This window comes from Equus przewalskii, chromosome 20, assembly GCF_037783145.1.
Source record: "Equus przewalskii isolate Varuska chromosome 20, EquPr2, whole genome shotgun sequence".
Classification (NCBI taxonomy): Eukaryota; Metazoa; Chordata; class Mammalia; order Perissodactyla; family Equidae; genus Equus; species Equus przewalskii.
The window spans coordinates 43,622,289-43,644,256 of NC_091850.1; the positions used below are offsets into that span (position 1 = coordinate 43,622,289).

Below are 21,968 nucleotides of genomic sequence, written 5' to 3' on the forward strand. Positions count from 1 at the left end.
TCAAAATTTAAAAAATTTTGTTTTAAAATCGTTTTAAAGCCCTATTTTACTGTAACTTGGCCCTTTATGATCTGTCTACAGAGAAGGATTAGTGTGGGAAGATATTGACTGGGTAGACAATGGAGAATGCCTAGACTTGATTGAGAAGGTAAGATATTGTGGCAGAATTGTTACAGTCTCAAGGGTGTCCAGCTGGGCTGATTCATATTTATGGGAACAAAATAGCTTGTGTGAACACGCACATCAAAGCTGTGAATGTTTAGAACACAATGGACCATTTGCAAACCTACATGTAAATGTGCAAGGTTGAATTTAAATACTTGGCCGCCTCAAACCTATTGTCTCACTGAACTCGGTATTTTAGAATCAACAGCGTGCAAATCAGCTTCTCTTAAGATTTTAAGTCACATAGTAGGTTGGCCAACTGGAAAAGTTTTGTCCACTAAATTGTGGTCAGTTTGATTTTTTTAAAAAAAGAATATTGATACGTAATTTAAATTAATGGGATTTCTTTATAGGGTATCATTCTGAATTTTTCAATCTGAGAAATTACTATGCCTTTTCTCTTGACCACTGACTTGATAGAGAGAGGAAAGGAGCTATAAAATGGTTTAGAGACATTCATTCAAATCTTAATTCATTTAACCTTTTTCCCCTTCTAGAAACTTGGCCTCCTAGCCCTTATCAATGAAGAAAGCCATTTTCCTCAAGCCACAGACAGCACCTTATTGGAGAAGTTACACAGTCAACATGCTGTATGTCAAAACTTGGCCATTCTTAATTATGTGTGAATAACAAATTGTGGATTAAGATTACATCTGGGATATCTCAGACTGTTGGTCCCACCATGCCTCCCACATTTAATTTTTTTCTCAAACCAAGGCTCTTCTCTGATTGTTAGAGCTAAATTGAAATAAGCCAAAGGGATAGATTTGGGGCTGTTTGTCAGAATATGCCCACGTTTAGCTTATGAGTATAGCGTTTAACATTTTTAACCCATGTAATGACACAGGCAAGAGTTGCATGGTTTTGATGAAGTGCTTCTCCTGGTGTCTCAAATCTCTGCTACATGGCGGGTTTTGAAATTATTTTCGCTGTCTGTTGTATTTAGTTTTCCCTGGAAGTCGATGGAAATCAGTAAATGAAATGAGGCTTTTGTGTTTGTTTTTTATTAGAATAACCACTTTTACGTGAAGCCCAGAGTTGCAGTCAACAATTTTGGAGTGAAACACTACGCTGGTGAGGTAACTTCTTAATTAAGATCCTTATTGATATTTGCCCATCCGGTATGTAGAGAAATAGTAATTTCAGAAGCCAATGTATAAATATATTGAGATAACTTCTTTTCATGGGTCTAGCTTTTAAAGGAGATGCTTATGACCTGAAATTATTCTTTTGATCAATTCTTCCTCCTCTCATTTTTTTTTAAACCAGGTGCAGTATGATGTCCGGGGCATCTTGGAGAAGAACAGAGATACTTTTAGAGATGATCTTCTCAATTTGCTAAGAGAAAGCCGGTATGTCAGTCTCTCTGAGACGTCAAACTAATATATGTGCAGATGCTTTCAATTCACGAATATAGAAAACATTAATATGGAAGCAACTTGAATTATTATGTTCTTCCCTGGGCAATGTTTCATCAATAAAATGACCCAGGAGATATAAAATGATACTAGCAGTGTGACTACCATTTAATGAGGTACCCTAAGTACAGCAAATGCATGAGTTAGATACTATCATTAATCCTATTATACAGATGGAGAAATTAAGACTTGGAACGCTTAAATGACTTGCCCAAGGTCCCACAGCTAGATTTAATCTGGTCTACTTGACTCAAGAACCTAAGATCTTAACCACTGTGACCTGTTTTCTACAGCAAGCTTAGAGCTCTGTGTAAAATTGACCAGCCTTGGGTTTATAGGATCCATATGTCTCTAGTTAGTGTAAGGATGTCAAGAAAACTAAGTATTCAGCTAAGATTATAAATTAATTACACATTCATTTATTCATTCATGAATTGTAAATTCACACCATTAAATCGATAATTAAGGAAAACATGCAGAAACTTTTGATGATTGGTTTAGCTATTTGTATCAATTAAACCATGAGGTTTCCTATTTTTAGGAGGCTTTACAAGAGAGGGGCGGAAAATAGCCCTTGCCTTAAAGTTTTCAATACCTGTGTCACATCCAGCATGAAGCTATAACAGAAACAAATTTTTAATATCTAAGGAAGGAATGTAGCAATTAAAGGAAATTTAACAATTATTAAAAACCTGTAATACTTTTAGAAATGTGAATACCAGGTGGCCACCCTCTCACTTAGAGGGCTGTGAATTGGGGTGAAGGGAGCCCATTTAAAGTGTCAGCTTAGAAGCTCAGAATTGGTAGTATTCACTCTTTCAGCTTGTTTTAACCCTCCAATAAAGATTTCCTGTCTTACAGCATTGTCAGCTATTTTTATTTTCACATGAGTTTTCAGACTTGTAAAAATGGCGATGTTTTGGGGCCAGCCCAGTGGCACAATGGTTAAGTGCACATGTTCCACTTTGCTGGCCCAGGGTTCGCTGGTTCAGATCCCAGGTGCAGACATGGCACTGCTTGGCAAGCCATGCTGTGGCAGGCATCCCACATATAAAGTAGAGGAAGATGGTCATGGATGTTAGCTCAGGGCCAGTCTTCCTCAGCAAAAAAGAGGAGGATTGGCAGCAGATGTTAGCTCAGGGCTAATCCTCCTCCTCAAAAAAAATGGTGATGTTTTAAAAATACTATAGCGCATTCTCTCTCAAAGCAGTTTGTTGTAGTGAAAAGATCACAGGGGTGGAGATGAGTAAGACGGCAGCTCCCTGGTTGCCCCTGTCATAATGTAAACTGGTTTTGTGATTGGGGTAAAAAACTTTCTATTTCAGCCACAGGTTTCTCTCTGCAAACTGAGGAGCTTGGGCTGTTTGCTGACTCTGCTCTCTTTCCCCTTTGACATCTGTGACGTTTTAATGGAACCACAGCTTTTCTCCAAAGCGCTCAAAGCACAGTTAGAGAACTTCAAAGAGTGTGCACTAACTAGCACCCTAGAACAAAAATGAAAAAGGATCAGGACCAAGTGAGAAGTGACAGGGGAAGTGCTGACATTGCTGCCTTGGGGGCAAGGATGCCCAGGCGTTCGTTCTTCCCGCCTTTCCTGATCTGGGTGAAGCCACCAAACCCCTCACTTTATAGCCTGGAACATCGTCCCTGCAGGAAAGATACAAAGAAGTCCTTGGGAAGCCTTTGACTTTATTTGCAGTGGCAATAGATTTTATAGAGCTTTTTAATAATAACAACAACTGACATCAGCACTTGGGATGTGCCAGGCACCATGCTCAGCCTTTTGTATACATATTCTCATTTCGTTCTCATCCCAGCATTATAGGATAAATTCTAAAATTTACCCCCATTTTCCGGATGAAAAAAACTGAGGCCTAGAGAGAGTTAAGCCTCTTGCTTGCAGTCATGCAGCTGGGAAGTGGTGGAGCCCTAGTCTGCCTCACTCCAGAGTGAGCACCTCTCCATCTGTCAACTGGTTGGATCTTTGCAACACTGTGAGATGCCCAAAACAAGTATCTCCATTCTACATGGAAGGAAATCGAGGCTGCAGATGCTCAGGCAGTGCTCCAGAAAGCGTGGGGCTCCTGACTGGCATGTCACCCTGGGTCCCTTTCATCCTAATCCACTCTCTTTTGCCAGACTCTAGTGCTCCAACTGATGCCACATTTCTTTTTCAATGCCTAAAGCTCTTCGACAGTGTTGGTTTGAGATCTTTGGAAGCTGCCTTAGCTCTTCCAGGCCTTGGTGTGTGACTTTCAGTGGGAAAATGCATTATAATTACAGTAATCCAGCACCTAGTAATTGGATGTGTGCCCCTCATGGTCCTCTGCTCTTTGCTCACACAGATTCGACTTCATCTATGACCTATTTGAGCACGTTTCAAGTCGCAATAACCAAGATACCTTGAAATGTGGAAGCAAACATCGACGGCCCACAGTCAGCTCACAATTCAAGGTTAGTCTACACTGCTGGCTTCGATGGATCGATCATGATTGTGATTTAAGAATTGAAAATAGGGGTTAGGTATACACAGGTCTATGAGAGTGTTTATTTTATTGTTTCCTTGTATATTATCCTTTTAAACCAGACTACTTTAGAAATAAAATATCCTTTTTTTTTTCCTGAGTCAGATAAAAACATGGAGATCTTTTTCCTGTTGTTACAGATAAATAGTCCTTATTCTAAGCGTATGAAATAGCTGTTCTTCTTAAAAAGGACTGTTTGGCCATTTGAGATGACTGATTTGTATTTAGATGATCACTTGAAAATAGAGTATATTTTTTTCACATCTGGATTTTCGTGTTTTTCCCAGGTGTGTTTATAGTATTATAACTAGAAATAATAACCAAGTGCATATTTAAATAAGATCAATGTTAGTTACCTTGTTCAGATATCCAGAATTCAGGGAAAAAGAAGGAACATTCTTATTTGCGTTTGAAATACATAATCATTTTATATAGTTTAGAGGTAGAGCATATGAGGACCATGCCCCTACCTTGTTCTTTTTCACCCCCAAGTGACAAAGGAAACAGAGGCACAAAAGCCACAGACATTTATTAAATCTGTCCTTTCATTTACTCACGGCTGGATGCATCGGGCAGGGTCCTGTGTGAGGTCTGTTGCACAGTGTCATTGGCGGTGAGTGTGACAATGATGGGTAATGCAACATGAAGGGCAGAGTTGACCCAGATGGCATATAATAATAATAGCTACCATTTATTATATACTTATTATGTGCCAATCATTGGGCTGGTCACTTCATGTACATTATCTTGTTCACTTCTCCCATAATCTTATAAGCACATATTATTGTCCCCATTTTATAGAAGAGGAAACTGAGGTTTAGAGAAATGGAGACCCACACAGTCCCTCTGGGGATTGAAGCTGGGATTTAAGTTAAACCTAGATCTGTCTGACTCTGAAACCTCAGCTCTTAATCTTCCAGTGGAGTTATTTTCTTTTTCTGGGTCAGTATTGCCTGGAGTTGTCTTGCAAGGCTGTGTGGATGTTTGGAACTTAAATTGGACTAGGAAGCAAGGAAACGGAAAAGGATGGGCAGGCCTTCCAGGTAGACACAAGAGCAGGAGGAGGAGACCTGAGACAGGAATGTGAGTCCTGTCCCTGGAGACTGTCACTAGATGGGGGCCAGCAGACCAGATGCTGTTATGAAGTTACATTGGCAGCAGAATATGAAAGGCCATAAATGCCAGGACATTGTGTTATCTGTGAGAGATGCAGAGACTTTCTAAGCAGAGAAGTAACTTTTCACTCTGGTGTTGTAGGCAACCCAGTTTCTTCAACAGCAAAATTGTAAGAAGGAAAAAGAGAGATGCAGGGAAAACCAGGGGATTACACGACATATCGACCAACTACAATGCATAACCTTATTTGCATTGTGATTTCAAAGAGTAAACCATTTAATATGAAACTTGAGATAGTTGCATCTTTTCATATTGATATTAAGGAATTCATGTTAAATCTTTTTAGGATGATGATATGGTGGTTATGGGTGTATATTTTAAAGTGTTTAGCCTTCAACAATACATCTTGAAATATCGAAGGATGAAATAATACAATGTCAAGGATTTGCTTCTCTACAAAGGGTGGGTATAGTCTGCACAGAAACAGGAATCAGATGAAATAAGCCATGTGCTGCAGCCGATGATGAGTACTCATTACATGCTTTGTCGGTTTTGGTAAATGTTAAAAATTCTTCACAATAAAAAAACTTAAAAAAAAAAGGCAGTTTTACAGAGGATTGCTTTGCCTGGTGATTTTAAGGTAAGGGTAAGAGATTGTGGCTCAAAGACCAGTGAAGTATGGTATAGGCTATTATTTTGATGGCAATAATGAAATAGGAAGAATGCCTCCAGTGGGAGAGTGAATACTTCTCAGGTTTTCTGCACTAAACATTGAAATATCCTAGGGTTATCTTTTGTTAACAGAATGTTTTTTTTTTTTAAATGGTACTATTTCAAGGAAGTGACAGATGAGTTTTGTATGTTGTGAAATAACTTCAATGACAATGAATTGTAATATCTTTGCTCTATTTTGTATTAGGATGATAAAATTAAAAATATAAATCTTAGGAATAATAATAGAGTTTTTATTTATTTATTTTCTTGTTTCTGATAAGTGCCTAGGGTGCTGAGAAATTTAAGGAATGACATAGTAAGAAACTAAATCAACATATACTTTTTCCTTTCTAATAGGACTCTCTGCATTCCTTAATGGCAACGCTAAGCTCCTCTAATCCTTTCTTTGTTCGCTGTATCAAGCCAAACACGCAGAAGGTAAGATTTACGACAGTTCTAGACTGGACACCACCCTCTGGGGTGGTTACTCACAGATTTGGTTTCTCTGAAGTCCTTTCATTATAGATAGTTGGAAATGTATATGACATTATTATAGCATAACATTAAGTGGAAAAATTCCCTTTGTCTCTTGGGCCTATTCATCTGCTTTTCAATGATGCCATTAAGCTTTAGAGAAATCTACTTTAAAAGGAAACATTGCAAAGCCTTCACATTTTTTTCTTAGCATTTGGTTTGAAATTCTTGAGCAAGCTCCAGAGTAGGATATAACTTTTTAGAAGAAACAGTTGGTGTGTTCTTTTTGCGGTTGATTTTTTTCATTTTAGTTTCTTTTGCTTTATTGTTAAACATAACAAAAAGTCTGAATTCTAAGTAATAATAATGAATTTTAAGGCCTTTAGTTGGTTGTAATTAATTGGAATACTCCTGAAATGTTGCCATCATAAGTTTTCATGCCTAGGCTCTGTGGTTTTAGCTTTTTAATTCCATACCTGATCAGAAACAATATGAGTTTTAAAAGGAGAAGCCATCTAAACAAAGAAAATTTAGTATTAGATGTATACAGTTGGTGAATCCAAGGCTAAATGGGTAACTTGCCTTAACGTGTTGTTAAAAAGTTGAAATTGTCTTGGTTTGGCAAATATCAGCTCTTAATAACCCCTCTGAAGAGAGGAAAACCTCTACAAGACAGTCATGCCACAGGCCTCTTAGGCTGAAGAACTAGGTGCCATCCTCATAAGGATTAAGATAAGAAATCTGACCTCAACTGTTTCCCGTGAGATTTGTGTTTATGTAACTTTGCTGATGCTAGCTCTTGCTTTTTATATTGTTTACCCATTACCTTAACTTAATATTACCATGGTTTCCTTATTTACAGCTTAACGATTCTTATTTATAAGAACCACAATGTTGAATTCTCTGTCTTTTAGGAAGGAAAAACTGGATAGTCTCTTTAATAAAAGAATAACCTGTTCAGTTTGTTCCCTTACTGAGAGGTGTGACAGTGAGAATGTGGCATTTGTATGACATGAAGTGGCCAAGACTGATCTTATATAGAAGATCTGTGATGACATAATTTCATGTGCATATCTTCTGGTAGTTTAAAAACTAATTCATCTTTCCATTTTTCAAATTTATATTAAAATGTTTTAGGTTATCACAAAAAAATGGCAACATAATGTATAGCTTTTTTTACATAATGTAGGAATTAATAGTTAAAACAGAACCATATACCACATCAGCTGGTTTATATTCCACTTGCAGTGCTTCCTAACCCCAATGGGCAGTATCTACAAGACAATATATATGGGCTTTGCATTTTCAGTCTACACTCACAGCAGCCATTTAACTTCTGTCAGTGTCTCTTTCCTCTTTTTATAACAGAGATGATAATACCGTATTTCATCCTTCAAACATACATGTTTTTTCCCAATATAAAGTCTTGGGTATTGGGGTGCATCTTACAGCTATGGTGAGCCATAGTTTAATTGGGAGCTCTTTTCCTTTCTTAGTGGAGTGTAACATAATCATGCAGTTTTACAGCCGTTGGCATCTTAGAGTCCATGAAATGGGGGACCTACCATGCCATTGCTATTATAAGGATAGAAATTTTAATTTGAAAAAGTCAGTCACCCCCTGTGGTTTTGCTTTCTTTCTTGGATGGTATGGAGTTAGTTTTTCCTTTAAATCGTAATAGCTTTTGAAATTAGGCCTGCTTGAAAACACTGCAGCAGCCAAAATATTGAAGAAATTACCTCTTTTTGATGTTTATTTTTCCTTGCTCGAATTTGATTGTACCCAACCGCTTTGGTTTTTGCATTTTAAAAAATGAGCCAACCCAACCTCGTGGTTCCGTTTGGATTAGCTCACAGCCTTTCCATCTCCTGACCCGTGGCAGACACTAATTAATACACACCAAGAGATGGGCTGTGGAAGACTTGGAAAAAAACATCTTGGTACCATTTTAGAGGCACCCAGAAAGTCAAGGCACAGACACATGAACTGACTTGTCTGAGGCCTAAGATGTAGGTGTGATTTTAAGTGTGAAGATGCTAATTAGAATATGGAGATATTAAATTATGACTTGCTTAGCAACCATTTGGTTCTGTTGAAAATGTTGGAGTGTTAGTGGTGACTGTGTTATATGAAAAGTACGTAAACAACCCTCATTTGGAGTTTCTTATGAATTTTCTTTTTTCCAAAGATAGATGCTTCTAGAAATTCCACAGGGAAACTCTTGCCTGCCTTCACCCCAGAGATGGGGGATGTGTATTTCCGGCAGGAGGGATGAATCTGTCTCCCCTCACCTCACGCACTTGCTTCTCAAGTCATTGTCATCAAAGTGCTTGGGAGGTTGTATTCAGATACACGTGGGACCTGGGACCCGGAGGGAGGGAGAGACGAGGACTGGTTTGTCTGGCACAGGCATGCGGGGGAGTCATGGGGTAGAAACAGGGGTCGGGGTATGAGAAGCAGCAGGATGGAGGTGGGCTGATGCAGTCCCCAGGGATAACAGAGTCCCCAGGAGTGGTGGCACTCTACCCTCACAGTACTTCTCCCTCCCCCAGCTTCTAGGGCTCAGCTTGAGGAGGTAAGCAAGTGCTGCATGCTGTGAAATGTTCAGAATCAGGAAGCGGTGCAATTAAATTTTTTAAAATAAGGAGTGGACCTTTCTTCAACAACAAAAAAATACGGAGCCACCCATGGTCTAGTGGTTAAGTTCAGCACGCTCTGCTTCGGTGGCCTGAGTTCAGTTCCCGGGCACAGACCTCCACCCCTTGTTGGTGGCCATGCTGTGGTGGCAACCCTCATTCAAAATAGAAGGAGAGTGGCACAGATGTTAGCTCAGGATGAAGCTTCCTCAGCAAAAAACATATATATATGGGCTGGCCTGGTGGCACAGCATTTAAGTTCCTGCACTCCACTTTGGCGGCCCAGGATTTGCCAGTTCAGATCCTGGGTGCAGACCTATGCACCATTTATCAAGCTATGCTGTGGCAGGTGTCCTACATATAAAGTAGAGGACGATGGGCACAGATGTTAGCTCAGGGCCATTCTTCCTCAAAAAAAAAAAAAAAAAAATATATATATATATATATATATATAGGTATATATGTAGGTATTTGGTGCATCATTCAGGAATGTGGATCATGGGTTTTGGCATATTCTGGAGGTTTTTTTGGGCAGGTTCTGTGACCAGAAAGGGAGAAGAATGGCAGCGGTGAAGTCTGTGGCCTTAGAAGAAGCCAAGTAGCTGCTTTTGTACTTTCAGAAACACATCCATGCCTCTCATGGTGGCCCAGCAAGTCTGAGCACACACCTCTCTGGGCCCCAGGCTGGTGGCACTGGCTACCTCTCCTCCTTGGCAAGTGTGTAAACCCCAGAACAGGCACGTGGGCCTGAAGAATCCGGAAATCATTTGTGGGAATACTACGGGGTTTTTATGTTTTGCGGGGTTTTTATATTTTGCTTTGAAAAGCAGGTGCGAGCAGGGAGACTGTAGCTGAAATGCTCAAACAGTTATGTCAGTTCAACTATAACACGTGGACCAGTCTCTTTTTTATAAACAACTTGTAGCTAATCGCGGGCATTGTACAAAAGGCACTTGACTAGTGTCGTTGAGAAATCCTCCTGGCGCTAAGTTATGAAGGGAATAAAAAGCGTCTCTTCACAGGGACTAGTTCTGCAGCCAGCTCTTTGCCTTAGAGGGCCCTGAAGGACGGGATCCTCCACTAAGCTGAGAATTTTCAGAGTTGACGAAGGGCAGACTTCGCCATCAGATGGTTTCCAGTTGGCGATGTGGCCCGTTCGCTTTTTTCTATTGTGATTGGCTTAGGCAGTAGAGTTTCTGGCGCAAAGCGTCTGAACCAACCCCAGGAGATCTCTGTATCAAAGGAAACCTGCTTTGCCTCATCAGAATTTCTCCCCAAGGGTGTCCCACGGCCTGTGATCTCTCCCTGCTCTCCTCACCTGGTATTTTAGCCAATAAGTTCTAGTCAGAAAAGTCTGTCATTAACATTCCTCAGAAAAACCCTGAGGAGGTGCGGGACAAAATTAAAGAAGGGAATAGACAGATAAATGTCAGGAGAACTTTCCTGGGTGTGAGAACGGGTTGTCTGCAGTTCCCAGACCTGAATGTGAGGCTGGGCCCTCTTCCTGAGGAGCCATCAGGGCTGTCACTGCATCATGCCCTGCTGGCTCTGCCCACTGCTCCTTCTGTGGGTTTGATGTAAGGAGCACTGGAGTTCTAGGGGGAAACATCCCTGATTCCTACAGCAGCATCTTTAAGCTTTTAACCCGACATAACAGTATCCTCAAAGATTCTGTCCAGTCTTCTCCAAAAGGGCAGGACTTGAGTCACCAGAATTGCCCGGGGCTGGGGGCTGTGGAGGAAGGCTTCTGTCAGAGGGGGTTTATCTCAGGTTCAAGTGAGGAGAGGGAGGTCCACGCCGAGGGGAGGCTGGAGACCAGGCCCCGGAGGAGGGAAACTGTGGGGCCTGTGAGGTGGACCGCAGCCATATTTGCTAGAAAATGGAATGTCAAGCAAGAGGATGAAGCTGGAGACATGGGACTGCCTGACTGTGGTGGCCTTGTCTTGAAGCCCGGTCTCCGTGCCCTGAGCCGGGAGGACGTGCAGACCGTGTCACGCAGAGGTTCTTGAGGGATTCAGAAGATGCCAGTGCTTTGTGCTTAAATGAATCCCAATGATCTGTCTGTGTCTCCTTCATGATGCCACTGTTTATCTCAGAGTAGGTCCCTCATTTTGACCAATACCTTAGCCCACAAACACGCATGAAGCGAGAACATTCTGGAAACATGAGCCTTTGGTTTCCAGAGGCATAATGATTTGATAAATGAATGAATGAATCTAGTACCTTTAATCTTTTGGATTTATATTTGTGTGACCCAGGTGCTGCTTGCCATTTTTTTCTAGTTGTTTTTTTTTAAGATTTTATTTTTCCTTTTTCTCCCCAAAGTCCCCCGGTACTTAGTTGTGTATTTTTAGTTGTGGGTCCTTCTAGTTGTGGCATGTGGGACGCCACCTCAGCGTGGCCTGATGAGCGGCGCCATGTCTGCCCCCAGGATCCGAACTGGCGAAACCCTGCCGCTGAAGCAGAGCGCGCGAGCTTAACCACTTGGCCACGGGGCCAGCCCCTCTAGTTGTTTTTTTTTAAAGACCAAACACTTCCTTTAAAAGTCTTGCTGATAGTGTGACACATGTCCTACCTGGAATTTTTTTGTCCTATTTTATTCTTCCTGTATCTTTTTCTGTCTCATTTTATTCATCTTACTTCTCGTTAGCCTTACTGAATGTTATTCCAGCAACTTTCAGATTTCTTTTTAGGCTTTGATCTCTCTGCCTTAATCTCTTTTTCTGAATCAAGTATTCCATAAATATAGAAGACCCTGACCAAGTACAGTTTTGCAGGACCTGCCTTACCCATCTCTGCGCCCTGTGCCTGGCTCACTGTCCAGGCTGTCATGTGTGCTCAGTGGATGTCCAATCAAACTGCTCATAAAAGGACATTGTAGAGATGCTCATAGTATATGAGTGCTCAGCTTTGCCAAAGATAAAGACATTTGTGCTATCTTTAATCCTCATTGCCACAGATTCCATTCTAGTTAATTCTTTTTTAATTTTTCGCTTCTGGATCATCTTTGATTTATGTAGCTGAAATTTCAGACACCCTGGGGATGTACCAGTAGGTCAGTATTAGGGTGATATCCTTGATATGAGTCAGTCTTGCTATGTTCACGTGCTACTTCTCCCTGTCTACCTCTCACAGCTGAGCCTTTCTCAGACGTGGCCCCCTAGGATTCAGAGCCCTTTTGGAAAAGCCAAGCAGAACACAATTCACAAACACTTCTTTATACTCAAATACTCAGATGTCTAAATGGGCCGTTCCCCCAAGGCCTTTGTCACCTGCCCTGATTGAGCAAGGAGATCTGGATGTGTGAATCTGCCATATAACAAGGGTTTAAGCTGAAAGGTTGAACATTGGATTTTAGCTTTTTTTTTTAAAGATTGGCACCTGAGCTAACAACTGTTGCCAATCTTTTTTTTTTTTCTGCTTTTTCTCCCAAATTCCCCCAGTACATAGTTGTATATATTTTAGTTGTGGCATGTGGGATGCCACCTCAGTGTGGCCTGATGCGTGGTGCCATGTCCGCGCCCAGGATCTGAACCAGCGACACCATGGGCAGCCGAAGCAGAGCGCGAGAACTTAACCACTCGGCCACGGGGCCAGCCCCGGATTTTAGCATTTTGATTGAACTTTCTGGAATTATACATCATTCAGTTCAACTATTATCTTTTACTGTATTTTATTGCATCTAAGACTCTCATGATTGTAAAAAGCACCATTATTTATGTATCACCTTGGAAGCAAAAGCTCTGCCTATTAACCTATAGCATTAACCCATAGCACGATGCTGTCTTATCACTTGCTGTTGGTTGTTGCTTTACAAAAAGTAGGACATGGAGGTCCTATGTCCACTACAAATATTTGCTTCCCTAATAGCACAGTTAGACCTTACCACTCTGTTTCCAAGCCCTTCTCCAGATAAGATAACTTTCCATGTTAACTGATGAATCTGTAGTGTAATATTTTGACTGCATTGAAAGGACAGCTGGACTCAGTACGAGTAGTTCCAGTAGTGTCCGTGATTTTCAAAGACAGAATGAAAAGCCGTGCTACCGTTCTTCACTCCCAGGTGGTGCATTGCATTGCAGTGACCGCTTGGATGTCAGCGCGCCATGGACACCTCCCAATTCCAGGCATCTTGAAATGGGAACATATTTGCATTAAGAATTTATGAAATATGGTCTATTTATCCCCTTTAAATATGACACAAAAGAATCATCCTCCTTCTTTGTAAATAACCCTCAGGGGCAGAGACTTTATTCTTTCCTTCTACCTAAAGGCAGCCTGTTTTGTGTGTGTGGGTCTGTATTTTTTAAGCCCTTAGTATTTATGGGAAGGGTCTTTCTTATACTAAATATTTGAGAAATCTGTATTTCCTCTTCCCTTCGCTGTTCTTCATCCAGTCATTTGAGATGAAAGGAACTGAAATGTCAGATATTCACTCCTGTGAGAATGTCAAATATATTTAAGCTCCTAATAAGCACACGTTTCCCTGCTCTAGTAAACAGCGTCCTGAGCAAAGTTTGATCTCAGAATTTTCATTCGCACATCAGCACGTTATGCTACAATATCTCAAGGCTCTTGTGGGCCCCTGGTTTTGTAGAGCTTTGCTGTTACTGACTATGTTTGTCTCATTCGTGTTTATTTTTTCTGTTCCTTCTGGGACTGTTTGCCCACACACCGCCCCTCCCCCCAATTGCCGCCCTACTCCTCGTCGTCCCTGTCCTGTCCCGGCCCTCCCCCGCCGGTTGCTCTCACCTCCGTGCCGTCTCGCGAGATTACCTGAAGAATCTGGGTAACTAGGTCATTCATTCGCGCTCTGCATCAAGGGCGACACTTCCGCCCTCACCCCAGCACATCGTGGTACCCCGCAGTCCTGTTAACGTGGGTGTTGCAGAGCCGCACAGATGCAGGGGGCTGTGAGGCAGTGGGATGAGATGGAAATAGATCAAAGGTGCGTGCCTGGGTTTCTGTCCAGCCTCTTGTCACTAAGCAGTCCTGTGGCCTCGGAATTGTTAACCTCCTCTCTAAAGTGTGTTTGGTGATGGTGCCTGCTTAGGAGAGTGGTGGTAAGTGTTAAATGAGATGAACGTGGACATGAAAAAGCTACACTCGACTGTATGAAATAATGCATCTTTGCCTTACATGTTTGGGATGGAGAATATGCCTGACATTTTTAAGCTCACTTCATCCTTGCAAGTTTAACCCCAACTTACATCTGAATCACAGGAAAATCTTTCTTTGACTATCGCCAGACCTTTTCCTTTTGGGTTTAGTTTTAAATCACACACCTTTGGCAGATTGTCCTAACTAGCTGCTCCTTTTTTTTTTTAATTTCCTTTGGTGCTTAATAGACTGTAGTTTTAGAACATTTTTGAATTTACAGAAAGATTGACCGTATAGTACAGAGAGCTCCCATATCATTCCCCTCTCAACTCACACACACACACACAGTTTCCCCCATTATTAATGTCTTGCATTAGTGTGGTACATTTGTTATAATAATGAGCCAATATTGATACATTATTATTAAAGTCCAAAGTTAACATTAAGGCTCACTTTGAGTTTTGACAAATGCAGATGATCATGATGTATCAAAATGTCAGATGTTCATAATCAGTTCACAAGGCCAACAATTTTTTCAAGTAACATTTTGTAAGAATAGGTTAGTTTCTGATTGCTTGGCCAAAGGTGAAGCATTGAGAATGAATTTTTATTGCACACGATAAAATGTGAATGATACTGTTTTGTGTAGAAGAAACTAAAATGGAGAGGGCGAAAGTGTCAGGAGAACCAGGGAGTTAGAACTTTCTAGAATTATATGGATTATCAGCCCCTTTGACTCCTCTCTACGTTCAGTCTTACAGTCTTTTGAGATGGTTCATTTTCCCTGCATGCTTACTTAACTTTCAGTAACCTTCCATAATTCTTCCTGTCCGATTGCCACTCATGTCGCCTGTTCTGTGACTGGAGCACCCATGGCCAGCATCTTTGACTTTTGAGAACATCACATACAGATAACGTATAAAAAGGCAGCTCTCCCTTTTCAGGAAATTTTAGTAAAGGAGGCATTAAAGCAGCCATTCTTCTCCCTAAACAAAACAATCCCAGTAAACCGCTCAGTGGTCACTCGAATCTTGTTTACCGAGTTGTCATGGCAACTATTCAGTAGCTCTATGTAAAGACCAGGATAAATAGCCATAAATGAAGCTGGGCTCAAGTAAAGAGTTTTGTTCTCAGAGTAGACTTTCCAAGGTCACAACTAAATGGCTTGATTTTGTCCCAGGGCTTTTTTTTTTTTTTTTTAAATAATAGGTCATCTTTTAAAATCAAGAGTCCTTGGGCCTTCAAATGTGTTTGCACATTTATTGGTGCATATAAGGTGGTTTGTTAGCTCCTACAGTCAAAAGTGTCTTCAGCAGTTGCTCTCCCGCCAGCCTCCCCAGGCTGGACTTCCTTTCAGTAGAATCAGGAATGAATTAAGCAAGCAGAGCCCAAGATACCACATAAAAGACTGGGAACCCCAGCCAGCCAAAGAAAGCCGGTTTTTGTGTCTGTCGACTCAGATGCTCGTAGCCCGGACTGCTAAAGATGCATCCCTTTACAGTGGACAAAAACTGAAGGGGGGAAAAGAAACCCAAGGTAGGGGTTTTTTTTTTTTCCTTTTCTTATTTGCGCTGCTTGAAAGTTTCATATGTCTTGCAATGATCGTGGTAGTGTAAAATTTTGCAGAGGAATTTCTTAAACCTGAAAGGAACAGGTTTTGCCTTCTCGCTGAGAGCCAGAAGTGTTTAGTTTCTAAACAAATGGGTAAGTGCTGATTTTGATTGCTTGGAAAAGTATGAACTACTAATGCTTTGTAAAAATGGAGGACGTAACCCACCTATCAGATAAGGCATCGATAATGCAAGGTGTTTTTGGCATGGAATTCATGTTTCTTAGGAAAAAAATTATCTTTAATGTTAGGTGGTGGGGTAAATTGTTAGAGGTGTTTCTTTTGTTTGAATTTATTTCAAAGAATTTCTCTTTAAAAATTATACACTACAGTCTTAACAGCTTTTCCTCGACTTGCACTTTATGTAAGAGCCTTTAAAGAAATCTGCACAAAAATAATCATCTCTTTTTAAATTGTATTTATAAACTGGTTTGTACGCAAGTATGGGAACGGAAGAAGTTACAGGGTTGAATGGTCATCTCTTGAATATTCTGTGCTGTTTCACACAAGCTCACACATGCCGAGATTTTGCAATCTCCCTGGAGAAACCTGATGAGGCACATTTTGTTACGATTCTCTTATTCCCCCCCAAAGAAAAAACATAATAAAGGGTGACTGAAATGCTAATTTCTGCCTCCCCGGACAGATGAATGTGCTCTGTTGATTTCTCTTTAGTTGCTAAAACTGCCCTTTAAGGGAGTAAAGGTTTTAAATGTGAGGTAGTCTTTCATAGTAAATTGAGTTCAATTTAAAAGAAATGAGTAATAATGTAGCTGACTACTACTTAGCTAAATCTGCCCTCATCGAAATAAATTTCTAGTGCTCAGTGAAAACCGAATGTTAGAATGTTTCATTTTTACCATCTGTTTTTAAAATCTTAAGAGTAGTTAATCCGACATAAAACTAATTACCATCCTAAGAGAAAGGTGGAGCGGAAGGCGTCTATGGAAAGGCCCCATGTGTTTCTGCCTCTCCCATCATCGTGTTGAACTTCTGGGTTTTCTCACCTGCTTTTCTGTGTAGTTTGCATATGTGAATCCCCCGGTCCGGAATCTCATTGCTATTTGCAAGAGGGCTTGAATGCCAGAATACAGAAAGACTTTGCTCTCTCTGAGTACCATGGAACATTAAAGATCACACTCAGGGAGATATTCGATTGGAGGGACTACCTGGTCTGCCCTGCATGCCTCCCACCCGGGAGGTGCCACCTGCCACGATGGGGTGAATATTTTCCCCTGCGCCCACCCTGAATGGTAGCCATGGCCGCCTCGTGGTAGCCCTCTGGCTATGCATTTCTGCTTGGGCTCAGCCCAGTGAACTTTGTGAATAGGGCCCAATCGGAATAGCAGTCCCTCTCCGACGTGTGAGCCAATCCCAGTCCCAGACCGTCAGTCTGTCATTTGCAGGCTGCAGAGATATGTTTTTGGTCCTCTAATATAAGTGGTCCTGCGTTAGCATCTTCACAGGCAGCTCCCTTAATGTGCAATTTCTGTTAGCGTGCTCCCTTCGATGACTCTGGAGCAAAGGGCCTGATTTGAGACTGGAGACCGAAGATCAGAACTGGGGTGGATTGTGGCGGGGCTCAGAGTGTAAATTTCCCTAGGTTTTCTGACATTCCTCGAGAAGGTCCTCTGTGGCTCTGCTCTCTCCTCAGCATTTCGTTGTGACCACCTTTGACCCTGGGGGTGTCCCCTCTTCTTCCCTTAAGCCAGCTCTTTTACTGATAGTCAAAAATACTCCTCCAATAAATAGTAGCAATAACAAAAACACCACCACAATAGTAACTGGGGTTTTGCCTTCACCCCTCCCCAATATAAAGGCAATACTTACTGATCATAGAATATGTGGAAAATATGCAAAATATAAAAAAACTCTTTAATTTACAGTTACCTATGATTTCACCATCCAGAGATAATCCTGCTTACATTGTATTGTATATATACTTTATTTTCTTTCAATTGGGATTGTAGTCTACCTTAATTTTGCAACTTTTTTTTTTTACCTTACTATATCTTAAAGCATTCCTATGCTTTTTTCATGACTGTTTACAATTCTGTCAGTGGCTATGATATAAGTCAAATTTCTGCTATTGGCTTGTTTCCTTTATTTGTTATTTTCAACTATGCTGCTATATTATTCATGTGTATAAATGCTTGTACACATTCAAGACCATTTCCTTAAGATAAATTCTGGGAAGTTCATTTGCTAAATCAGTATGCACATTGTTATGACGTTGGTGTCTATGTATACACACGGCCAACTTGCTCTTCATTAAGGCCAACTTCAAACGGGAGGAAGTTTTTGCAGTATGTTAACAGTGGATTTAGAGCCTTAATATATAAAGAACCCTTACAAAGCAATAAGAAAATCACAAATATTTTAGTAGAAAAGTGAATAAAACACATGAACAAGAAATTTGCAGAAGGTGAAATACAAATGGAGAGTAACCCAATTACCTCAATAGTATAATCAAAGAAATAAAATAGTGAAATAATGTTGCCACTGTAAAGATTGAATGAGTTTTTTTCGTTTTGTGTGGCTTTTTAATAACACTTCCCAGAATATGTGAATATTTGAGGAAGCTACTATTAATGTACTCTTCTGCTGGGAGTTTAAATTGTGGCAGACTTTCTGAAGGACAGTCTCACCCTGTCCTCTTGATTTAACTTTTTCTTGCCTCCCCTAGGACCACGTTCCATCAGTTATTCTCTCTCGTGCTGTCAGGAGTCATATCTCCCAGGATTCTGTCTCCTTACTCACACTTTATTTTTTTAAATTACATATGTATACTTATACCTATAAAAGAGAGGGGAGGTGAGAGTGAGTAGAACCTTGACTGAGTTCCCCCCTTGGGCAGTCTTTTTTTCACTGCTTATCATTTCTAGAAAGAGTCCACACCTATTTTCTTATTTCTCATGATATGCCATCAAAGCTGCCCTCGCCTCTCTTCTGCTGGAAGCTTCCAGGTACAGTTTCCTCCCCCTGCTCTCCTAGTCCCCACCCCCACTCCCAGGCCTGTGACATCGGCAGCCGCCGCCTCCTTCCTGGCACCTCTCTGACCCTCTTGCTCTTGACTGGTTCCCTAGATGTAGGCATGGCCTCAGGTTCTGCCCTGGCCTCCTCCCCTGCCTTGCTCCTAAAGAAATGCTCACTTCTCCCTTTCAGCGCTCAGCCTGGGTGAGTACCATTCCACTCTTGTTTATCCAGCCGGAAACCCTCCTCTGAGCTTTGGCCTCATAGTCTAATTTTGTAACCTACTTTTTTTCTAGCCGTCTAAAGTTTCTGGTTCTGTGCTGGTCCATGTCACTTGGCCAGCACTTCAAACTGAAATGTGTCCGTAATTAAATTTTACCTTCTTTACCCTCCACCTAGGTTATCAGGTTTTTCTTATTAATCGGGGTAGGTAGAGTATCTCCAGCTTGGCACTGGTGATCTTTTGGATGGGACAATTCTTGGCTGTGGGGCACCATGTTGTGCATTGTAGGATGTCCAGCAGCAGCCCTGCCTCCTACCCACTAGACGCCACTAACAGCCCCCTCACCCAGATGTCTCCAGACATTTCCAGACGTCCCCCAGGGGGCAAAATTGCCCCTGGTTGAAAACCACGGGATTATGGTATCAATGCTGCCTCTTTCTTATTATATATCCTTATTTTTCCTTTGTTCTTGGTAAAAACCGTATCTACGTAGAGTGTATTTTTATTATAATAGCCCTTGTTATGGCTTTGAGCCATACATTTTTTTTACTATTGAATATATGGTGAAAATAGAAAATTGCATATCCTTTAACATGTTGCGGATGTATTGAGTCGGTAAGTTAAACATATTATTGTTTCCTTCCCTAGTAAGTAGTACTAGAAAATTTTAAATGGCAAGGGGGGCTCCGTTAATATCAGCGTGCTTTGCACGATTACGTAATTGCTCTGTGCTATCCACTTTCTCAGATGAATGGCTGTCCTAGTTTCAGCCCCTCTGAAAGGATAAAACAGCTCATTAAAGTGTGCCAGATGCTTTATTTGTCAGTATTTCACTTAAAAGGGAATACTGTTCAGCTTTGGAATTACACTGTGATGTGCTCAGTTTGCTTTTATGAAATGAAGGAAAAGCATCTCTTAAAAGTATTGTTGCATCTCCCCCTGCGCCTCGCGCCTCTCCACGTTTATAATGGTGAAAACTTCACTAGCAAACGCATGTTTCAGATACTATTTAGAGAAGCTTTTTAAAAAGTCTCTTTAGATAGACGAGAAAATAAAGTCTGAATGTGCATGTTAAGGTTGGATAACATTTCAGCTTTTGCACTGATAGGCAAGACAAAGGTTGAAATGTGAAATCTTGTAGGCATACGTTGATTTTTGTTTTCGATGGGACAAGATAACTACCGTACACAAGTAGAGGACTGGAACAGGTTTTGCTGAGCCAAGTAAATAAATCCCACAAGATTATTGGAGCCAAATGTAAAGCATCTTTAATATGTTAATTGTGGCTTGAGAAATTGCAGGAGAAAAATAAGCCTAGCTTCTGCTTTTCTTTCTCTTTCTCCTTTTTTTTTTTTTTTTGCTGCTGTTTGTTTTCGTGTTAACTCTGAAACATTGGCCTGTGTATTTGATTCACTGACTTCATTACGTGAATTCCAGTACAGCTTAGACTATTCAGTTTATGTTGGACTACAGTTACAGCTCTTAGAGCCTTTAATTGGAGGTACCTTGCAAATTAGGGAAATGAGGTCCTTTGTGGAGGTGGAAGGGCTGGTTGGACCTGGTCATGACGTCATTTGATTGGGATTTCCAGGATTCTAGCACACCTGTTAGTACTCACGACCAGGTATCAAAGGTGCAGAAAGATACAGAAAAGCTGCAAAGCTCGATGTAACTGACCATCTCTGAGAGCAGCAATTGTCTGTAGCCTGTTGCATCAGCACACGGGCCACTTCTCAGGAGCTCCTGCTGTCTGGAGCTGTGCTGGAGGCATTTCCTGCTTTACATAAACTTGGGGCTCCGCCAGTGTCCACAGAATTAAAGCCTTTCCCTTCTCATGCTCCATTAAAAAAAATGAGCTACAATACAATTGCCACTTGTTCTATATTACTCACCTTGCCTGCTCGGAGCACAGCCACTCTCCTTGTTACAACATGTTGATAGAAAGTATTTAAATGATTGAGAAGGCGGCTTGGGAATATTCCAAGGACCCTTAGCCAGTGGCCTGGGTGCACAGGCATTTTTGTTCTCTGTTCTGGTCATTTTGGTAAAAATGCCTAAAACACGGATTGCTCTCTATTGAATGCTGTGGGGACCATAAACTGTCCAGGATGCAGAGTTCAGAGGGGGGCGCTGCTGCGTGGGTATCAGTGAATAGACACTCGTCAGTTGAATATTGGCTATATTGAGGGGTTGGGTGTAAAAATACAGGAAGGAGGAAAGAGATGAAGAGAGCGTGTCTGAATCATTTCTGTTTCTGTTCATACTGACTGGGCTCAGATTATAGTTCACAAAGCCAAAACAGTGGTGGGGGGAAATTCGGAGACAGACCCGGGAGGACTTTTATAGAATGTTCACCGGCGTATGATGTATCATAGTGGTGTTTCTAAACAGCACTGGTCCCATATGGCCTGGTCCCGTGGTTTTATTGCCTAAATCACGGAATTTAAAGTCTAATTCAACACTTGTCTCAACCAGCCCAGTGACTCTGTAGCAGTCAATTAACCTGGGTCTGTTTTTTCTACATATTCTGGGGCTAATGGCATAAGGTTTTCATAATTCTCAGAGAAAAAGTTGATTTTGTTGCTATTGGCTAGTGAAATTCGGCAGTCTGTCTTTTTGGCAATATATGGTTAACAGGATGATGAAACCGTTACTCTTTCAACATTTCTGGATTAAAATGATTAATGAACCTCTATCAGGAGAGCTTGTATCCTGGTGGACTGAGCGAGGTTCTACAGGAAACGCTGCGCTCACTGCCCTTCACCAGCCATGTGTCATTGGCTGTCATTAAGAACTCAGTTTTCTCATGGATGGAGTGAGGACAGAAGTCACCCATTTTTAGGGTGGTTGCAAGGATTAATTGTGATCTGGTCTCTAAAACTCCTAACTCAGACTCTGGCACACACTGACCACTGATGGTTATGGTGGCTAATGAGTAATATTTATCATATTTGTCCCTATGGAAAGAGGCAGCGCATGTGTCTTGTTGGAGACCACTGATACTAATGGTGTGGC

General features: G+C 41.2%; 1 protein-coding gene across 1 annotated transcript in view; it reads left to right on the forward strand.

The window, feature by feature from the left end:
• The window catches only part of MYO10 (myosin X), a 210,793-nt gene that overhangs the window by 129,083 nt on the left and 59,742 nt on the right, over positions 1-21,968 (forward strand). The window contains exons 14-19 of the mRNA XM_008518069.2: positions 82-148; positions 663-755; positions 1,176-1,244; positions 1,435-1,517; positions 3,929-4,037; positions 6,296-6,376. Of these exons, the coding sequence (XP_008516291.1) occupies positions 82-148; positions 663-755; positions 1,176-1,244; positions 1,435-1,517; positions 3,929-4,037; positions 6,296-6,376 (502 nt within the window). The remainder of the gene's footprint in view (positions 1-81; positions 149-662; positions 756-1,175; positions 1,245-1,434; positions 1,518-3,928; positions 4,038-6,295; positions 6,377-21,968) is intronic.